General features: G+C 33.5%; 1 protein-coding gene and 1 pseudogene across 2 annotated transcripts in view; both read left to right on the top strand.

Moving 5' to 3' along the window:
- USP15 (ubiquitin specific peptidase 15) overlaps nt 1–21,989 on the top strand; it is a 114,441-nt gene that overhangs the window by 32,028 nt on the left and 60,424 nt on the right. For both annotated transcript variants that reach the window (XM_028110804.2, XM_028110805.2), the window contains exons 4-6: nt 6,369–6,495; nt 12,616–12,761; nt 17,573–17,634. In XM_028110804.2, coding sequence (XP_027966605.1) covers nt 6,369–6,495; nt 12,616–12,761; nt 17,573–17,634 — 335 coding nt within the window. The remainder of the gene's footprint in view (nt 1–6,368; nt 6,496–12,615; nt 12,762–17,572; nt 17,635–21,989) is intronic.
- On the top strand, nt 19,755–21,280 carry LOC114214934 (T-complex protein 1 subunit zeta-like; annotated as a pseudogene).

A 21,989-nucleotide genomic window follows, 5' to 3' on the forward strand; every position in this document is an offset into this window, starting at 1 on the left:
ATGGTGACTATAGTTAATAATACTGTATTGTATTTTTGAAAGTTGCTAAGGCAGTAAGAGTAGATCTTAAATGTTCTCATCATTCTCATCCCACAAGAAAAAAATTTTGTAATAGGATGATGGACGTTAACTAAACCTATTGTGATCATTTCACAACATAGACAAATATTGAATCATTATTTTACACCTGAAACTAATATGTTATATGTCAGTTGTACATCATTAAAATAGAAGAGATCAGATTATAAAAGACACCTTGGTTCACACTTGGGTGCACATGCCCTCTTGCTCTCTCTCATTTCTCTGTCTGGGGACTTCAACTGCATACTCAGGCAGCCTGTCGCGGGGCTCACATGGTAAGGAACTGATATCTCTGACCAGTAGAGAGAAATGGAGGCCTGCTAACAACCATGTGAGTGAGCTTGGAAATGAATCCTCCAGTCTCATTCAGCTTTCAGATAATTGAAGCCCCAACCCACAGCTTGACAGTTCAGGAGACCCCAAGCCAGAACAACCCAGCTAAGCTGCTCCAGATTCTTGACCCTCAGGAACTATGTAAAATAATGTTTACTCTGTAAAGTCACTCTGAGTTTGGGGGTGATTTAGTATGCAGCAACAGAAAACTGATAACTAATTTGGTACCTGAAGTAGTGTGCTGCCTTTACAAAATTTGAACTGTGGTGGTGGCTTTGGAACCAGGCAGGGAGTAAAAGCTGTAAGAACCTGCGAGAGTATTAATGAAAGCCTAAGGTGCCTTGAATAAATTGTTAGTAGAATTTTAGACTTTAAGGAGGCTGCCAGTGAGGACTTACAGGAAAGTGAAGAAAATCTTATAGGAACCCAGAAGAAAGTGATCTTTGTTATAAGGTAGCAGAAAGTTTAGCAACATGTCAACTGCAGTAAATTGAAAGGTAGAAAATATATCTCATAAGCTGAATGATCTGCCAGAACTGCCTGGTTTTTCTTGTGCCTGCATATAATCAGATGTAAGAAGGGAGAGAGAAACTAAAGAAAGGGCTGTTAAAAAGGAGCCAAGACTTACTAGTTTTGAGGATTTCTGGCCTCTCCAGATGACGTACAATGCTGAAACTATGATATGTTCCCAAGCAAAGATGAAACTCAAGGCTCTGAGGAAAGCATGACCAAAAAGAGCCACAGGTATGACGGTAAAATTCTTTAAGACCTCAGAAAAATCAAAGGTGGTGCCTCACAATACTGTTCAGACAAAAGACCCTTTAAAGAATTTCAGGGTATACTTTACACTTCCTTTCAATTTGTTGCTTCTAAGAACTCTAGGGCTTCTAAGAAGCTTAAGAGCATTGCCCTTCAATCTTCTCAGCATAAACCCAAGATAGGACATATCTAGAGGACATTTGTGGATGTGACTTTTTGTCTAATGGAATGAGACTCCAGTGAGATCCACTGGAGACCTATGATGTTTTCAAGAAGCACTACCATCTTGGACTACAGAGACAGTGTAAAATCAAAGAAGTCTCCTAGACTCCTACAGGCATTAGTCAGACTAAGTATTTACTCAACTGCAAACATGTGCTAACTTTTATGAAAATTGTATGACCCAGGACGCAGAATCAAGTGTTGTGAAGACTCATTTTCAGGTAAGGTCAGAAAAAGTCCTTATCAAGGAACTTTTAAGTATTTGCCCAGGTGGATTTCAGAATTTCTGTGGACCATTGACTCCTTTGTTCCTCTTTCCCCTGTGCTCCTTTTAACAGGAATATCTAAAAAAATTATCTTCTGCATGCCTCACCATTTTATTTTGGGTGTATGTGGGGCAGAAAACTTACCTTGAAGTTCACAGAATTATAAAGAAAAACTATACTCAAGATGATTAAGAAACTATACCTAAGGATTCTTATCTGCACCTGGATCAGATATAAATAACAAGTTTCTGACTTGGAGTTGATGTTATAATGGGATGATACTAAGGGGGCTTTGCAGGGAGTGAATGTATTTTACATGTTGTGGGGAGGGACTGTGACTTATTGGGAGCCAGAGAGTAGACTGTGGTAGCCATCCTCAAAACGTTCCCCAGTGATCACCACCTCCTGGTATTCATACTCTTGTGTAATCTCCCACATTGTACCAGAGTTAGTCTGTGTGACCAGTAAAATATGGCAGAAGTGATGTGTTACTTCGGGGATTAGTTTGTAAAAGATGTTGGTGAGGAGTGCTCTTTTGCGCACTCTCTCTCTGGTCAGTCGCTCTGAGTGAAGCCATATTGCCATATAGCCTATAGAGGCACTGACATAATGAGGAGCTAAATTATCTGTCAACAGCTGGAGAGGATCTGAGGACTGCCAACAACCACATGATTGAGCTTGGAAGCAGATTTGAACAACATGATTAAGCAGCATGACCTAATTGGCATACATTGCACTTAGTAAATGCAGAATAGAAATTCTTCTTAAGTGGAGTTTTTACCAAAATTGACCATTTGCTGGGCCATCAAGCAAATTCCACTATATTTCTAATGATAGAAATTATTCAGTATATTTTCTGTCCCCAGTGGAATTTAGAAGTCAGTAACAAAAAGGTAACAAGATTGTCTCCTAGCTACCTAGAAATGGAATAATATACTTCTAAAGTAATCCTTAGGTCAAAGAAGAAATACAAAGTAAAATCAAACATTTTAAACAATGATAACAATACAATATAAAAGTGACTAAAGCCATTCTTACAAGGAATGTGATAGCTTAAATGTATATATTACAAAAGAAGAAAGTCAAAATGTATTGTCTCAACAAGTTAAGAGAAGAAAAGGAAATTAAGCCTAATCAAGAAATAATAATAAAAAAAAGACATTAATAGAAAAAAACCTACATTAAATGAACAAAGTTGACCCAAAAAACAGTGAAGTTAGACCAGTAAAATAAAACATAGGTCCTGGCAAGACTGATCAAAATAAAATAATGCCCAGGGAGTTTGGGGGGGGGGTCTCCAAACTTTTTCTGTAAAGGGCCAGATAGTAAATATTTATGAGCCAGGGTAGTCTCTGTGGAAAGTATTCATCTCTGCTGTTTTGGGTGCGGCCATAAATGATATATAAATGAATGGACATGACTATGTTCTAGTAAAATGTTATTTACAAAAATAGATGGCGAGTCAAATGTAGCCTGTGGGTCATAATTGGCCCATCCCTGATCTTGGCCCTGGTTAATTAATGCCTACCAGCATCACAAAAAGAGGGGCAACTAGATATTATTTGCGTCTTATTTAGAATATCTCACTACGTATGAAGTAGTCTTACTAAAAATTGCGAGAATAAAAGGACAGATGGTGAACTTTTCAGTTAAATGACATTTTAGAGCTTTATCAGTCAGTTACAGTGCATGGGCTTTATTTGGATCCTGATTCAATACAAATGAGATGGGGACAATTTGAACATTGGCTGGGTATTTGCTATTAAGGGATTAGTTTTAATTTTGTTAGGTGTGGTGTGGTATTACGGTTCTTGAGTCCTTGTTTTTGAAGAAATATATCCTGAAATATTTGTGGATAGAATATTATAAGTAGAATGTTATGTATTAACACCTATAATCTCATAGTTGAGTTATACTTCTCTACTTGTCTATTTTTTACCACTAGTAAGCATAGTACTCAGTAAGTGCTACAAAAACAAATTTAGCTACCTCCTCAAAAATAGTAAATGTGTCCGATTAGCCATGTCATCAAATTGTTTTAGAGTACCAGATTTCTTTAGAAGTAACTTTGTTTCCAAAGGGGAAGAAGTAAGCGCTTGGAATTAAGTAAAGTTTCTATGAAACTTTCATATGGCAATTTAAAGAGTACATTAGGTTTATCAATATATTTCATGACTTTCTACAAAATGCTGTCTAATATTCACAGCAAAATGAACAAATTATATTTAATTCAATATAAATTTGTATTTCCCGCACTAATTTAGTAAAGAGATTTTACCTTCATTGTGGCCATCAATTAATGGAACTATTTTTATTTAGCCATAAGTTTTAAATTTTGGACAGGAAGCCAGATTTCATCTTATGCTTGCTCTTTATTATAGTTCACTTAGAAAAAATATTTTGGCGGTCACCTGTACTTCTGAAACATAACTATTATTTCTGAATATTCATGTTCCATTCTTCTTTCATTTTTTTTATGTTAGGTTAATCACCATACATTACATCATTAGTTCTTGATGTAGTGTTACATGATTCATTGTTTGCGTATAACACCCAGTGCTCCATGCAGTACATGCCCTCTTTAATACCCATCACCAGGCTAACCCATCCCCCCACCCCCCTCCCCTCTGTCCAGTCTTATTTCAAATGTGTATTTTAGTGGTCATAATAATTAGGTAAGTATAACTTTGTACCTTGTTTTTTATAAGCCTGTTTCTTCCTATTACACAGTCTTCATTATTTTAAACGGTTATTTTTAGTGCATTTTTAATAAGGTAGTAGACTTAATATAAACAAATATAGAAAAGATGTTATATAAATAATCTACATACAACCGTAATAACACTGATACATAAAAATGCTAATTACTTTTCTCTGCTATGGAGTTACTCTGTTCAAGCTTTAATTATTCATATAGTATGGTTCTTTAAAATAAAAATAGTTGGGAGGACAAACTCATATTTTCTTTAAAAAAACAGCTTTTTAATACACTGCTTTTGGAAGTAGTAAAATGTCTTATGAACATAATAGTATTTAGAGTACTGATGATGAGGGTTTCAACAATATAAGATATTGTTGGAGAGAAGAAAAAAAATGGTGAGAAAAGTCCTGAAACCCACTAAGTGGATTTTGAAATTATCTTGGTGTTTTGTTTTCATTGTTTATAATGACTTTCTAACAGTTAAATCACTAGATTTTTTTTTCCAGGAAATATCTATTAGTGTTATGAAAATTAATCCTCATTTTTTAAAACTATGCTTATTTAGAAAAATATATCTCAATATAAATAATAATGAGGGATTTTCTTTTTTGTTATTTTATCCTGTTTTGTTATGCCATTACTTGCTTTATTGTTGATCATTCCATTTTTTCCCCTAAAAATGAGGCCTGTAGGCACCTCAGTTTTAGCAACCTACCAATGGTTAGTATTAATATTATTTTAGGATTCTTACCAAGATATTAAGTCCCAGAGCAAAAATTTCGATTGATAGGAATATTTGATTTCTGGTTTTTCTACTTAAATATAGCTACACGTAATCTTGTAAAATTAAATGATATGATATCTTTTGCTACATTCTTAACCTCAAAATAAATAAGCATAAGAAATTTAAAACAAGTTTCATTAGTTAAGAGACAATTTATATATTAGTTTGTAAAATTAATTAAGAGAGAGGTGCAGGCTGTTGCCTGTTTTAGAAATGTGAATATAACAAGTATAAATAAGAGAATATAAATGACAAAGTATTATAAAAATTAGTGTTGGATTGGACATTAAATATTAGCTAAACTACATTTGAATTTTTTGAGCTAACACAATTTCCCTGCAAGTGAAAGACAAATTTTAAGGCCTTTACTGAACTGATGCTAAGCTTGTGAGTTACAGCAGTTATTTGGAGCCTCCCTGTAGCCATATTTGTCTAATGTATCACATATCAGGCTGATTACTATTTTCAGAAGCAGTATTCATGACTGAAATCCTACAGTTAACCTTTAGAAGATCAAAAGGAAATATACTTATTTAAAAGGTGACCCTAATGTATACATATTTTCTCTTTTCCTGCTTTGTTGCTTGCATGTTTAGCAGCTTTTTTTTCTTTTTTCCATTCGTTGCATAGAATTACTAAGAGTGTATTTAAAGGTCAAACAAAGTCATCTTAGGATGGAAAACTAACATATCAATTACAGGCCATAGCTGAGTATTTTGGCAGCAGTAATTTGGAGTTATTGTAAAAGATTTATTTTAACATATAGAGTGATTTAACATACAGAGTTAGCTGTTGCTAACTGAAGTTTTATAAAATTTATCATTTTTAAAGGTTTTCTGCTTGGGATCAAGTACTAAAAGCTAGCAGTAGGTCTAGATCATTAATCAGAGCTGTATTTACATTGGGGGTAAACTTTCTCATAATAAATACTGAATGGATTAATTATTTATAGTATACCAGAGTATCTTCATAGATGAGTAGAATGCCTTTCCAAACTATCTGTTAATGTTTAATATGATTATTCATAGTCTGTTAAATATTCCAAATATGTTTCTGGCTTTTTCAACTATTTAGTATCTCTTATTTCATATTAACAGTTTTTAATATTTTTTTTTTGGAGAGCTGCAGTTTTTTCCTGAAGCCTTTTTAGAGAAATATATTGCTTTTAGAGACAGTGAAATATATTGAGCTATAGCTAACACTGATTTGTTCTGGTTTTTAGGTGGTTGAACAGGGTATGTTTGTAAAGCACTGCAAAGTAGAAGTATATCTCACAGAATTGAAGCTCTGTGAAAATGGAAACATGAACAATGTTGTAACTCGAAGATTTAGCAAAGCTGACACAATAGGTAATGCAAGATCCTGTCTCTTTGTTGAACCATTGCTATTAGAAATTTAGTTGTAATTCTGTTTCTTATATGCCACTGGGATGATAGCCTTTTTAAGGGTTTATACTTAAACATTACAGATTTCCAACACTGATGCAATCAATATATCTTAGCCTAGAGTTGAATTATTTATCATGTCTAGATCTACTTTACATTGTTAGATGAGTTTATTATTTGTGCCATTTTACTTTTTTAAAAAAATCAAATAATTACTGTTTTAATTGAGCATTTGAAAAAATACATATGTTTGTAACCTGAGTATAAAGTAGAACTGTAAGTAAAAATAAAAACTTGATTAAATAAAAACTTTTCAGGTAATGTAACATAGCTATCCTCCATCATCATCATCATGATAATGTTTCCCCTTCTTAGCATGGAAAATGACAAACTTTTTATTTCCCTTTTTCCTGTTTATTCTCTGGGCTTTAAATGCAAATTACGTAGCTACTTAGATAAGACAGTAGGCTTAGCATTTTTATGACAAATTGATTTTTTTCTTCTCTAACAATGAGTAGGTTAGGAAATTATAGTCTCAAATACAAATGTACCTAACTCCCACTGTATATTTATAGATCTACATATACTTATATATTTATGTATCTACACATCTAAGTGCATATTAAAATGTGGGGTTTTTTTGTATTTAAAAGCCACATTTTAATTTAAGATCAAGAACATGTTGAATGAGGATGCCTGGGTGGCTCAGTTGGTTAAGCAGCTGCCTTAGGCTCAGGTCATGATCCCAGGGTCCTGGGATTGAGTCCCGCATCGGGCTCCCTGCTTGGTGGGGAGCCTGCTTCTCCCTCTTCCTCTCCCCCTGCCTGTACTCGCTCGCTCTCTCTCTGACAAATAAACAAATAAAATCTTTAAAAAAAAAAAATGTTGAATGAGATGTTTTTAAAATAAATGATTATGGATTTAATAACAGAATTACAGTATTTTTTGATAAATCACAGCTCAAAATAAAAATTATAAAAATTATATATTTTCAAGTAAAGTTATTGGAAAACAAGATTAGTGGTAATAACATTGATCTTGTTGGAAAATGTAAACAGTGGAGACATAGCGGTTAATGCAGAACTTCTCAGCAAGAAAAAGATTAGCAAATTTATGTATAGCTTTCTTTGTTGAAACCAATCATTAAGTATACTTTGGTTAAAAGTAAATAAAAATATTTACTTTTGACTTTCGCAGATATATTTGACATTTACCACTTACCCATTTCACAGCAGAAGATACTAACAAACATATTTTTCATGAAATAACATCATCATTCTTCAGTACCCAGTGCTTGGTTAATCCTCATGTTTTTACCAAATAGAATATTATGTATGAATTTCTGTTTTCCCCCTCTTTATTTACCTAGAACATTTATAAGTTTGCAGTGCTGTTTAGTAAACTCATTTTTCTAAAATGAGTGCTTAAAATATTAAGAATTCCATGTATAAATGTCATTTTATTATATTAATAGAATTTCTAGGTTTGTGGAACATATTCAGGAAAATAAAACGTTTCTACATTCTAAAAACTGAAAGTTTTCAATATGTATAAAACTTCACTAATCATGATATTAAAGTATGCACAATAAGAATAATCTGTCCAATAAGGGTAGTCTGTTAAATTAAATCAAAAACCAATGTCTGAAATGTTCAGCTAATTGGAATATAAATGAGAAGGTACTTCTTAAAATACTTCATAACAGATAATGTTTTCTAATTATTTTAAAAGTTAGGTATTTCCTTTTCTCCTTACCTAATTTCTGTGGGAAAACTATGTATAAATATGAGACAATCAGAAAGCTTGTTTTAGAACATTAGTCCACTGAATAATATTTTTAACTCATTATGTGAAGATCAGCTGGTTTAATTTCTGAATTCAGTACAAGCATTATGGAGTTCTATTAAGTACTATGTAAGAATCTGTCAAGGAGATAGGTAATTTATAAAGAATCTCTGTTTCCCAAAAAGTTTATAATTCGCAAAGATTTTAATCAGCATAGTTTAAATTTACTAATACTTTAAAAAGCTACATACATTGGATATATGCCTTAAAATTGTAAATGAACTGAATTTTTATATGGCCTAAAGTTTCTTACTGAATTATGTTTGTCAAGACTATGGGTGGTTATTACATATTTTGGGAGTAAAAGAATGGAATGAAAAATAGGATAGAAAATGGCAACACATATGTGTATATTGGGTCACAATTTCTTACTGTAGGTCTTAGTTTTTATTTTTATTTATTTTTTATTTATTTATCAGAGAGAGAGAGGGAGAGAACACAAGCAGGGAGAGTGGCAGGCAGAGAAAGGGAGAAGCAGGCTCCCCGCTGAGGAGGGAGCCCGATGTGGGACTCCATCCCAGGACCCTGGGATAATGACCTAAGCCGAAGGCAGACACTTAACCAACTGAGCCACCCAGGCGTCCCTGTAGGTCCTAGTTTTTAAAAGTCTGACTATATTAGTGCAAGTTTGCTTTCTAAACAAAAGTTTTTGCTAAAATTAAACTGGGAATTTTAGAGACTTCATGATTATAGTTATCATAGTAGTTAGCCATTGTGGAATACTTACTATGTTTTTGGCACTTCTTAGAAAGTTTCTTATTTAAACCTCAACAATACCGTATCCTCTTTGGTTAGAGGATGAAGTCAAGGCTTAGGAAGGTTAACTACTTAGGTTCACCCTTGTTCCAAGTGAGAGTCCTTATTTGAACACACCGTCTCATCTCTTAGTTGCCGCCTTATACAATCTGTGCAAAAGTTAATTGGGCTGATTTTGTTTTTCTAAAGGAAGGGACTGTTGAAATAATAAAATATTGGGATAATAAGAAAGGAGATATGGGATGTATATTTTTCCCTTGTGGTCTCATCTTAATTAAAAATGATCCAAATACTTACATACATAAAACATAGCTATATGTTGTATAAATAGAATTAAGAAATAGAAGGACCCGTTTTCTGTTTTTGCCAAGTTAATAAAATGTGTCATTTTCAGCTAATACTACCTACACTGACTTTATAGTTGCCATAGGCAGGATCTAAATAATTAACCTCATTCAGAGCCAAAATATCTTGCCTTTGAGTATTTCTCTCCTTAAATTGACATATTTGGGTATAGAACATCTTCCAATAAGAAATATAAAATTGGGTTTTTTATTTTTTCTTTAAGGATACACTGAAAAAATAATTTTTGTTGTAAAACTTACTGAAAAATACTTTGTTTATATAAAATTTATTAATAGAATTGCTTAACTTTATTAAATATTCCTACTAGAAATTTTGTCACAACAATTTTATTTTTATTATATGAATAATATTTTTCTAACTCTGTAAGCTTTCATTAACTGCCTAATGGAGTCAGATTCATACATGGAAAAATCTACACACACTCTCAATACTTTGAGATTCTCAACTCAAGTGATCTTAATCTGTATCCAACTTCAGGCATCAATTCCCTAGCTATACCCTAGCCTGTCATTATCTATAACTGCACGTGGCAGATCTCAATTTAAACATCCTGCTTTCTGGCTACCATTTACTCTGCTCCCATTCTCGCTTGACCCTGCTACATCAGACATCCAAACCTACCACTTCCTTGGCACTGCTTCTATGATGGTTTCTAATTACTTTCACAATGATAAATCTAATGGTAATTTCAGTCTTCCATTTTCTTAACCTGCCAGCAAAAATTAACATACTCACTTTTCCATCTAGAAATAACTTCTATTTACGTGGCTTCCATGGCACAAATTTTCACTGCCAGCATCTTCTCGGAAAATCTGAAAACATCCTCTTCATATTCCTGATCTCAAAACATCAGGGTGTTGCCATGCGTAGTCCTTTAATTTCCTCTTTGGTGATTTCCTTCGGTGCCCTAGCTTTTTGCTTTCTGCATATTGGTATCTTTTGAATTTATATCTCCTGCCCAGAATTCTCCCTTATTTCCAGTTTCAGTCATTTCATAGCTTTACTTCTGTCTGATAGGAATCTCAAGATATAACATATATGAAACTAAAGTCTGTCCTTCCCCCTCCAGAAACCTGCTGCCTGTCATTCTTCCCCATCTGAGTGATCACCACTTGTATTCTTTCAGTTGCTCAGGCTAAAAACCTTGGTATCATTCAGATTCTCTTTTGTTTCTCACCCTGCGTGTAATCTAGCAGCATATCTTCTAAGCAGTTCTTCAAAATCTCTTCTCAGTCTGACAACTTAACATTGCTTCTCCCTTAGTTTTGATCACTGCAGAAGCCTAGTCTCCTACCCTTAACATCCTGCAGTTTTCCACTAGCAGCAAAAATGTGAGTTAGATCATTCCACTTCTCTGTTCAAAACTCAATTGCTTCTCTTATTACTCAGATAAAACAGAATACTTTCATAGCTCACAAGAGTCTATATAAAGGTCTCATTTCTACCTTGTTCATTTCACTTCCTCCACATTGCTGCACCATGCTGTTCTAAAACAGGCCAGATACATTCCCACCTCAGGGCCTTTTGCACTCCTTTCTTCTGCCTCTAATATTCTTCCCCAACATGTGAGTAGTTTGCAAAACTCCATGAAGAGGAAATTCCCATATGTGTCTGTGTATATTGTATTATGTATGTAAATATCTGTGTATATTAATAGATAAGTGTCTGAAAGAAGAAATAAATGTTAACAATGGCTCTCTCTATAGACATTTTATTTATATTTTCTAAATTTTTGCAATGAGCAAGAATTATTTATACAATCAGGAAAAAAGTACTCATTTTTATTAGAAAGACTAAAATGACCTCCCTTCCTCAGCTTCTTCCTCTAGCCTCCTTCCTACATAATGTTCTGTTTCTTGATCTGTGTGCTAGTTATATGGGTGTGTCCGCTTTGGAAATTTATCATTATATACTAATGACCTGTGCATTTACACTTCAATAAAAACAACAAAAAAATCCACCAAAATAGAAAGCAGTACTTTTAGTGTATTTTATGTAATTATTTAAATATTCTGGCTAATTTGCTCTTAAGATTTCAGATCCACCTTAAGATTTCCTATTTATTTAATACCTTAATCAAAATCTCATTGACTATGACTATTAAAGAACTTCAGCTGCTAAATAGGGCATAAACAGTATTATTAGACTGAATTTAATGATGTAGGATTTAATGATGTAGGATTTCTTTAGACAACATGTATTATTAGGTTTAGTATTTTAATGTTTCTTTCCAAAACTAACCAAATATTCTAAAATGTAGAAGTATTTTATAATTCTTCGTATGTCATTAGGTGTTTTACTGTTTTCTTGAGTCTAAGATAGGCAGGCAAGTTATTAACCAGAATTCAGTAGATTTAACAATATTTTCTAATGTCTCTTTCTCATGTTTAAAAATTTTAAAGATTCATTTAACTTTGTGGCACTGAAGCTTAATTACATCTCTACTCTCCAGTATGTGGGTACTCCTGTGTCTTACTTTATAGCAAGTTAAGCTGCTCCGCTTTAAAAAAGGCTTTTTCCACTCATATAATGATTTAGAAATAAGGAAGATATATAGTTTTACTGTGAAAACAAATTTTTACCAATACAGACATCCCTTCAAAGAAGGCACTTTCCTTTGTGTCCATATATTCTATTTAATTTTAGTAAACTATTCAAACTGTAAATAATACTCAGTTTAATATAAATTATCCTGAGATTGGTTATGTTATGTTACAGTTAAAAATATTTTCTATCTACAGCATCTCTGACTCATACTATTTCTAAATCCAACATATCATCAGAAGATACATTGAATTTATAGTTTGTAAAAAGTTAAAGGTCATCCTGTATAATATAAATTATACTGTGGTGTTACGTGATTGAACTCTTCTCCCTTGCGAGATCTTAGTTTCCCCAAATAATTGTCTGTCAGAGTTATAATTACCATTTTGTTCCTAAAAAGCACACCAGGTTGTCTTTATTGTTCTTTATATATGTCCTACATATTTGTTCATCTATTCTTGCTATTATATCAGTATTTTAAATTTAGGATTTTTATGCTGGTGAGCACTTAGCTATGTGTGGTATATTTTTAAATATTTATTATATTTATATATCTTTCCTCCTTAAATCTAGATACAATTGAAAAGGAAATAAGAAAAATCTTCAATATTCCAGATGAAAAGGAGACCAGATTGTGGAACAAATACATGAGTAATACATTTGAACCACTGAATAAACCAGACAGCACCATTCAGGATGCTGGTTTATACCAAGGACAGGTATTGTTTAGCAATACTGTTTATTTTAAGTATACTATACATGAAGCTTTTTGGAGTCACGAACTTTATGAATATCTTGACAATCTATAATGGGTTCTACTGTCTCTGGCTTCGTCTTTCTAACTCATCTCTTCCCTATTCCTGCTGATCACTAGCAGTAAATTTTGCTTCCCTCCTTGAGCTTAGAATAACCTACTTTTTAAAAAAACTATTTTCCATCGATAAAACAGCTAATACAATAATATGGGTCAGCAAACTTTCTATAAGGAATCAAATAGTAAATATTTTTGGCTCTGTAGCCCGCATGGTCTCTGTTACAAGTACAACTCTTCCATTGTAATAACACAAAAGTCATGGATGATATGTAAACAACAGGCTTCATTTACAAAAGCAGTCAGTGAGCTAAGTGAACAGTAGTTTGCCAGGCCCTGGTAAGGTATCAACTTCCAATTTGGTCTTTCTTTATAATCCAAAGAAATGAATGTGTTAAGAAATGAAAACATTTAGACATAATCAGCAAGTCTTACTGATTCTACCCTCTAAATATTTCTTGAATTAATCTCTCTATTCCATTCTTAGCCCTGTCTTTCAGTAGTGTCTTAACAGGTCCCTCTGCGTCTAGTCTTTTGTATGTCCATTCTCAGTCTTCCATATTTCTGTTAGAACACTCTTTCTAAAATGTAAACCTCAATGTTTCTTTATTGTAAACCTTTCCTGATTCCCTAACAATTGTAGAATAAAGTCCAGGCACCTTAACACAACATGCAAGTCAAGGTTTGACCTTGTGGCTAGTCTTCCAGCATCTTTAGATTATTCTTGCCTCATGATTTATACAATGATTCATACAATACCAAACTGGACTGCTTAAGGTTCCCTAAGCACACTATGCTATTCCCAACTCCTGTCCTTTCATCTGTGTTATTCCATCTGCCTGTTGTACCCTTCTTCCCAATACCTGCATCCATCCAGCAAAAAAAGTCCTTTTAAAACATCAAAATATTCAAATTAACCATTCCATTCTATCATGTAGTCTAATCAGATCAGATTGTTCATTCTTCATTCTTCAGATTCCAGCTCAAATGTCACATCATCTCTTCAGCCTTTCCTGATCTGTTTTTCTCAATATGTATTTAAGGCATAATGAGTTTTCTACTTTGGAGAAAAAATTACTCCCTTAACTTCATAATGATTTATGTATATGTCTTTTGTGTCATTCATTATGTACTTTATTTATATGTTGAGCTTCTCCACTAGACTTTGAGTTCCTTGTTTTAGTTGGACTTTGTATCTATTTTTGTTTTTATTTTTAGTATCTAACACAGAGCCTGGTCCTCTGATATATGGAGATTTTTATTTTGTTCTGTTTTATTAAAAATAATTATTGACAGCAGCACCTGGGTGGCCCAGTTAGTTAAGCGTCTGACTTCAGCCCAGGTCATGATCTCAGGATCCGGTATCGAGCCCCGCATTTGGCCACCTGCTCAGTGGGGAGTCTGCTTGTCCTTCTTCCTCTGCCCCTTCTCCTGTCTCTTTCTCTCTCAGATAAATAAAATCTTCTAAAAAATTATTATTGACATCAGTATTATGATACAAGTTGTGAAAAAAATCCAGAACAACTGAGGAAATTAATTTTTAGTAAATGTCTACTATATGTCATGTATCATATTAGGCTATAAAAACAGTGATTTTCATGGGACACCTGGGTGGCTCAGTTGGTTAAGCGGCTGCCTTCAGCTCAGGTCATGATCCCAGGCTCCTGGGATCAAGTCCCGCATGGCTCCTTGCTCAGCGGGGAGCCTGCTTCTCTCTCTGCTGCTGCTCCGCCTGCTGTGCTCTCTCTCTCTCTCTGACAAATAAATAAAATCTTTTAAAAAAAAATATAAGAACAGTTATTTTCAGACTTATTTTAGCTATTATAGTCTTAAATGAAATCTTGCAAAAAGTACTATGTATTATAATCAAAATTTGAGCTAACCTGATTAAACTGGAGTAAGGAACTCGGAACTCTCACAGTTAGTTAACACCCTGCTCCTTAGCCAGCTAGTTCCCTCTTTCACTCCTTAGTTACCATCTGTAGGTCTTGAGATAGTTCCAGGAGTACAGCTTAGAATACATAGAATCATTTCTTTAAAACTTTTCAGTGATTGAACCTATGTAATGGTTTTTATTCTATCCATCACATGCATTAGAAAACTGTGGCTTAGAGAATTTAAGTAATTTGATGTTTTTAATAGGAATGCATTTATCAGATTGCAGGTGACAGTAAATTATTTTAATAAGAAGAAGGTTAAATATCCTTACTAACATTTGATCTTTCAAAATAAGAATGTTTCAAAGAACATGCTTTAAATCTTCCGGATTTTGCAAGTTATTTTCTGACATGATAAATAAACTAAACATTATCCTGAACTTTTTTTTTTTAAGATCTATTTATTTTAGAGAGAGAGCAAGAGCGAGCAGGGGGAGGGGCAGAGGGAGAGAAAGAGAATCTCCAGCAGACTCCACACTGAGTGCAAAGCCCATCTCAGGGCTCAGTCTCACAACCCTGAGATCGTGACCTGAGCCTCAGTCAAGAGTCAGACTCTTAACCAACTGAGCCACCCAGGTGCCCCTGTCCTAGACTTTTTAAATTTTTTACTGAAATTAAAATGAAACATCAGAAAATAAAACAGATACATTATTGAAGAGTTTCCCTCCCAAAATGGTGGTCTTTATCGCTTTCTCTTCCCTTAAGTGTGTGTGTGCGCGTGCACACACACACACACACACACATTTAATTTAATTTTGAAAACTTTCTAAGAAAAATTCTCATCTTGGAAGTTTTTTTTTCATCTTTAAAGTTTTAACTATGAGCAAAACTTCATTCAGAAAATAAAATATTTGAATAAAGGAGTGAATACTAACATTTCTGATGGCCTTCAACATTAATATCTGTGATTGTAAAAACATGAAATTTTAACACACATACTATTAGTAATTAAATTGTTATGGTTCAACTTTATATATTTATTTGATTCTTCAGTTTTAGGACCTTCTATTAAAAAGCAAACTACAAGTAATGATACTAAATGCATAACTTTGAAATTCTTTGTAACTAAAGTCTTTCATTTTGTAACTGATTTGTCTTCCAAATGACAAGTTTATATATATGCACATACATGTGCATAGTATGAAGTGTGTGTATATGTATATATATATATATATATACATATACACACACACAAATTTGTAATGCTTTAAATGTACTTCAAGGCATGTTTTCTCTCTGTATATATGTAGTTCATATCTAGATATCTTAATAAGTTGGGGTAATGGAAAACTCTTCAGTTAAAAATCACTAAATTCAATTTTATAAATCTATAAAAATACATAAATATATGATTATATCAGAACGCTATCAGAAAATTGAGAATGATTAATTGTATGTGATAGGTAGGGAGAGGAATATGATTAGGGAGGGATTAGAATAGTAAGTACATAGTGTTCTTTATATGCTATGTATACTTCATACATATTCTTTGAATGTAGGAAATAGTAATTTGTTTTTCCTTTTTTATTTAAATTCAATTAATTAACAAAAAATGTATTATTTGTTTCAGGGGTACAGGTCTGTGATTCATCAGTCCTGTATAATACCCAGTGCTCATTACAACACATACCCTCCCCAATGTCCATCACCCACTTGCCCCATCCCTCCACCCACCTCCCCTCCAGCAACCCTCAGTTTGTTTCCTATGATTGAGAGTCTCTTATGGTTTGTCTCCCTCTCTGATAACTTTAATATTTTAATTAGCATACTCTTTGAACAAGCTGGTTCCATGAATTTTTCTGTTGATCACTTTTATCATTCGTTGTGTGTATTCTGAAACAGGCTTATATTTTACATGGTTAGGATCCAAATGCCAACTTATAAATGGCCTGAAACATTCAGTCCACAAAAGTATTTTACAAGAGTATGTCGAATAGGTTACAAAATTGAAACTTTAAGAAAAAGAGTTGAAAGTGAATATCTAGAATATATTCAAATTTGTAATGCCTTGAATTTATTTCAAGGCATGTTTTTATGTTATAGTTCTCCCATGGAAATTTGGTTATTAACTTCTTATTGACATCACATATTTCTTTTGCTTATTCAGTTATTTTTGCTTAGTTTTTTTTCTTTGCACAGACTCACCCATAGCAAAAACTGGAAAAAAGGCTTTTTTAAACAAGAAGATAAGAGGAAGGATTCTGTGATATTTTAGAATAAAGCATAGCTCTGCCTTGCCCTGTACTTTACATTTTTTAGAGTTGCTTTCTGCCTTAACCGTGCTGTAGTAAGGAACTTGAATCTGATTCTCACAAATGTGGCTCTATCATTTGTATATTAAAAGATTTTGTAATTTACATAGTAATAATGTAAATAAAGGCAAATTTTAAAGCCCCAAATAAATTATATATAATCTGTAATTTGGAATTATCTGTGTCACTGTTTTTCAGGATTTGCGTAATAATAGCCAAGATTATACATCAGTATTTTTAACAACTGTGACCATTTATTGAGCATCTGGGTTTTTTTGCATAGTACTATGTTACAGCCTGCAAATAGAAAAGAAGTAGAAAACATATTCCCTAAACTCAAGGAATGTATATTCTATTTATATTGCCCAGCTTTGGCATCAAAATGCAAATACCTCTTCACCTAGTCTACTCTGTCCTTTAAATAATTCCAGATTTACTTTAGTTTCATAGTGTATCCAGCTAATCTTCTAAAGCTATTTTAACTTTAACTTTTTAAGGAAAAACACTCTTCTATTGTGTCATATTTACAGGTGTTAGTGATAGAACAGAAAAATGAAGATGGAACATGGCCAAGGGGTCCTTCTGCTCCTAAGTAAGTGCTCCCACTTTTTATGGCTGATTGCATGTTTTAAAGGCTTTGATTTCAGATAACAAAATCCAGAATGATAGAAGATAGCTAATTGTATGTTGCAAGTATATATACCTACTTAATATGTTAATATTTTATTCTCAGTATAGAAGTTATGTGAATTTGTACTTAATATGCTATAGTTTAAAGCCTTCCAAATCAAATCTCTTTTAGAATAAGGTACAGTGTACATATGTTGTAACTATTGTGTTGCATTATCTAATAACGTCAAATCACTATTAAGCATTTTGTTTAATATTTTTCAAGCTTTTTGTGTTTTTTTAACGTATCTGTTAAAGAATACTCTATCAAAATGAATCTGATGTGAAAGCAATATTTTTATTTATTTAAATGTTTTAGAATATAAAAGCACAAATAGAAATAGAGGAGTGTAAGAATTGCTTCTGACAGTAAATGAGGGATGAAAGAATTAGAAATCTTTTTTTTTTAAACATGGTAAGAACCCTTAACTTGAGATCTACCCTCTTAACAAATTTTTAAGTGCACCATACAGTTGTTAACTGTAAGCAAATTGTTGTATAGTAGATCTCTAGAGTCTATCCATCTTATGTAACTGAAACCTTATTCCCATTGCTCAGTAATTTCCCATTTCTCCCTTCCCCTGGTCCCTGGCAGCCATCATTGTAGTGTCTGTTTCTATGAGTATTTGACTAGTTTGGATATCTCATGTAAGTGGAATCAGGTAGAGTTTGTCTTTCTATGATTGGTTTATTTTACCTAATATAATGTCCCCCAGGTTCATCCATGTTATCACATATGGCAAGATCTCCTTCCTTAAAAAAGACTTACTTTCTTAAAAAAAAGTCCGGATAATATTTCGTTGCATGTATATACATTTTCTTTATCCGTTCATCCATCAGTGGACATTTAGGTTGTTTCCCTATCTTGGTATCGTAAATTGTACTGCAGTGAACATGGGCGTGTAGTATCTCTTTGTGATGATGCCATTTCCTTTGGATATATACCCAGAAGTGAGATTTCTGGATTGTATGGTACTTCTGTTTTTAATTTTTTGAGGAACCTTCATACTGTTTTCCATAGAAGCCACATCATTATACATTTCTACCAACAGTGTACAAATAAGTGTTCCAGTTTCTGCACATCCTTGAGAGCACTTGTTATCTTTTGTTCTTTTGATAATAGCCAGCCTAACAGGTATGAGGTGACATCTCATTGTGGATTGATTTGCATTTCCCCAATAATTACTGATGTTGAGCATCTGTACCTGTGGACCATTTGTATGCCACTTTTTAATCTGGTTATTTGAGTTTTTTGCCATTGAATTGTAGGAATTTCTTATATATTTTGGATATTAAACCTTTATCAAATACATAGCTTAAAGATTTAAAAATAAGACCTGAAACTATAAAACTCCTAGAAGACATCTTACTGAAAAAGCATCATCATGTTTATCCAGGCAATGATTTCTTGAATATGACACCAAAACCCAAGCAACGAAAGCAGTAATAATAGACAAATGGGACTACATCAAACTAAAAAGTTTATGCACAGTAAGAGAAACAATAAACAGAGTGAAAACACAACATACAGAATGGGAGAAAACCATTTTAATGGTTTTAGAATGATCAGATCTACACTCCATTATCAAAAATACTTAGTGCTAGTTGTATTTCAATTTCAAACTTCTCAAACCTTTGAAAAGTAATATGGTGCATATGCCATCTATTATTTTAATATATCTATGGGGTTCAGGGGGACTCTCTTAATCAAACACATTAATATTTAGCAAATACACTTAAGTAGTTTAAAGGACTATAAATAGTTTCATATCAGTTTAGGCTAGATTGCCCTCAAGTGAATTATAAAATAATTTTTAAATTTTCAGAGCTTTTGGAATTTGATTTTCTGATAAGGGATTGTAAACCTATATTTTGAAATCCTTAAAATAATGATTCTTGAATAAATTAAAAATAATTTTTTATTAATTGCCAACCTAGCAAATAAAAGAAAACTGATCTTTAAAACTGAAATGCATGGCCACGCTGAGCCAGCTTTGGGCACTCTGCACACCAGGTATCCTCTTCTTCCTGTTCTGGTTAGCTATGGTGGCCATGAAGACCCTGAACCTCAAGGCCAAGGTGGCCCAAGCCTAGGCGGCACTGGAGGTTAACATCAGTGCGGCCCAGGGGCTGCAGGACATGCTGAGGACCAACTTGGGGCCTAAGGGCACCATGAAGATGCTTGTTTCTGGTGCTGGAGACATCAGGCTTACTGAAGATGGCAATATGCTCCTTCATGAAATGCAAATTCAATACCCAACAGCCTCCTTAATAGCCAAAGTGGCGACAACCTAGGATGACATAACTGGTGATGGTACCACTTCTAATGTCTTAATCATTGGAGAGCTACTGAAAGTAGCTACTGTAGGTGGATCTCTACATTTCTGAAAGTCTTCATCCCAGAATAATAACAGAAGGACTTGAAACTGCAAAGGAAAAGGCACTTCAGTTTTTGGAACAAGTGAAAGTAAGCAAAGAAATGGACTGGGAGACACTTAAAAATGTGGCCAGAATATCTCTGCCTCCTAAAGTACATGCTGAACTTCCTGATACTTTAATAGACTTCATTTTGGCCATTAAACACAAGGTGAACCTATTGACCTTTTAATGTTTGAGATCATGGAAATGAAACAAATCTGAAACTGATACAAGCTTAATCAGAGGTCTTGTTTAGACATGGGGCACACATCCTGATATGAAAAAAAAAAAAGAAGATGCATACAACCTCACGTGCACTGTGTCATTAGAATATGAAAAAACAAGTGAATTCTGAGTTCAGAAGAAGAGGAACTTGCAAAAGCTGAAAAAAAACTTGAAGATAGAGTTAAAAAATAATAGAACTGAAAAAGAAAGTCTGTGTGATTCAGATAAAGGATTCATTCAAAAGGGAATTGACCCCTTTTCCTTAGATGCTCTTGCATAGAGTTAAAAGGAGAAATATGGAAAGGCTGACTCTTGCTTGTGGCAGAGTAGCTCTAAATTCTTTTGATGACCTAAATCCTCGTTGTTTTGGACATGCAGGACTTGTCTGTGAGTATACATTGCGAGAAGAGAAATTCACCTTTATTGAAAAATATAACAATCCTCACTCCATCATATTACTGGTCAAAGGGCCAAATAAGCACACACTCACTCAAATCAAAGATGCAGTAAGGGATGGTTTGAGGGCTGTTAAAAATGCTATTGATGATGGCTTTGTAGTTCTAGGTGCTGAGGCAGTGGAGGTGGCAATAACAAAAGCCATGATTAAATATAAGCCCAGTGTAAAGGGCAGGGCTCAACTTGGAGTCCAAGCATTTGCTGATGCATTGCTCATTATTCCCAAGGTTCTTGCTCAGAACTCTGGTTTTGACCTTCAGGAAACACAAGTTCAAGCAGAACATTCAGAATCAGGTCAGTTTGTGGGTGTGGACTTGAACACAGGTGAGCCAATGGTAGCAGCCGATGTAGACATATGGGATAACTATCTTGTAAAGAATAGCCTTACGCAGTCCTGCATTGTGTTTGCCACCAACATTCTCCTGGTTGATGAGATCATGAAAGCTGGAATGTCTTCTTGAAAAGGCTGAATTGAAGCTTCCCTTGTGTCATCTGAATCATGAAGACTCTACAGAGTGGTCCTAAGAAGAGCTCTGAAATTTTTGTCCAAGCTTCAAGTGATTTTCAAAAGCATCTTCTTTTCCCGTATGAAGAAAAGAGAACACTGACACTAAAATTCTGAAGTTCTGAAATTATAATTATAGTATTTGTTTAAATTGCACTCCAATGTACACAATTTAAGTAGGCCGTTTTTACCCAATGAACAGGATGTTTTGCTTTAGCTTCAGTGTTATAAAAGTACCAAGTTAGATAAGTATATGTTATCTACCTTGTTATTAAATGTTTCTTGAAAAAAACAGCCAAAAACTGAAATTCACCTTTAATGAGTGGTTCTCTATCCTTTTTATCTTAGGTGAAGTTTCTTCATTTAAATTTTTTATGAGTCTTTACTAAGTATATTAATTACATTTTATTATTACTCCACTTAGGATTTAAGGTTAGAACTTAGTTTAAGAAGATATTGAAAGCACATGGTAGAATCATGTAAATTTCTTGATTGATGAAGTTTTAGAAGTTAGAAATATTTTCTTTGTGAATATTTACTTTTAGTCTTTAGATCAGAACGACTGTTGTTTTTTTTTAGCTTATCTTTAGATTGTTAAGTACTTGTTATAGTTATATAGCACTTTGAAATTTCAAAGTTGCTTGTGCCTTGATAAGTACCTTGAGTTCTAAGGA

The sequence above is a fragment of the Eumetopias jubatus genome, unplaced genomic scaffold (assembly GCF_037043125.1).
Source record: "Eumetopias jubatus isolate StellerSeaLion01/CBP00866 unplaced genomic scaffold, mEumJub1_p1.0 scaffold_8, whole genome shotgun sequence".
NCBI classification, from domain to species: Eukaryota; Metazoa; Chordata; class Mammalia; order Carnivora; family Otariidae; genus Eumetopias; species Eumetopias jubatus.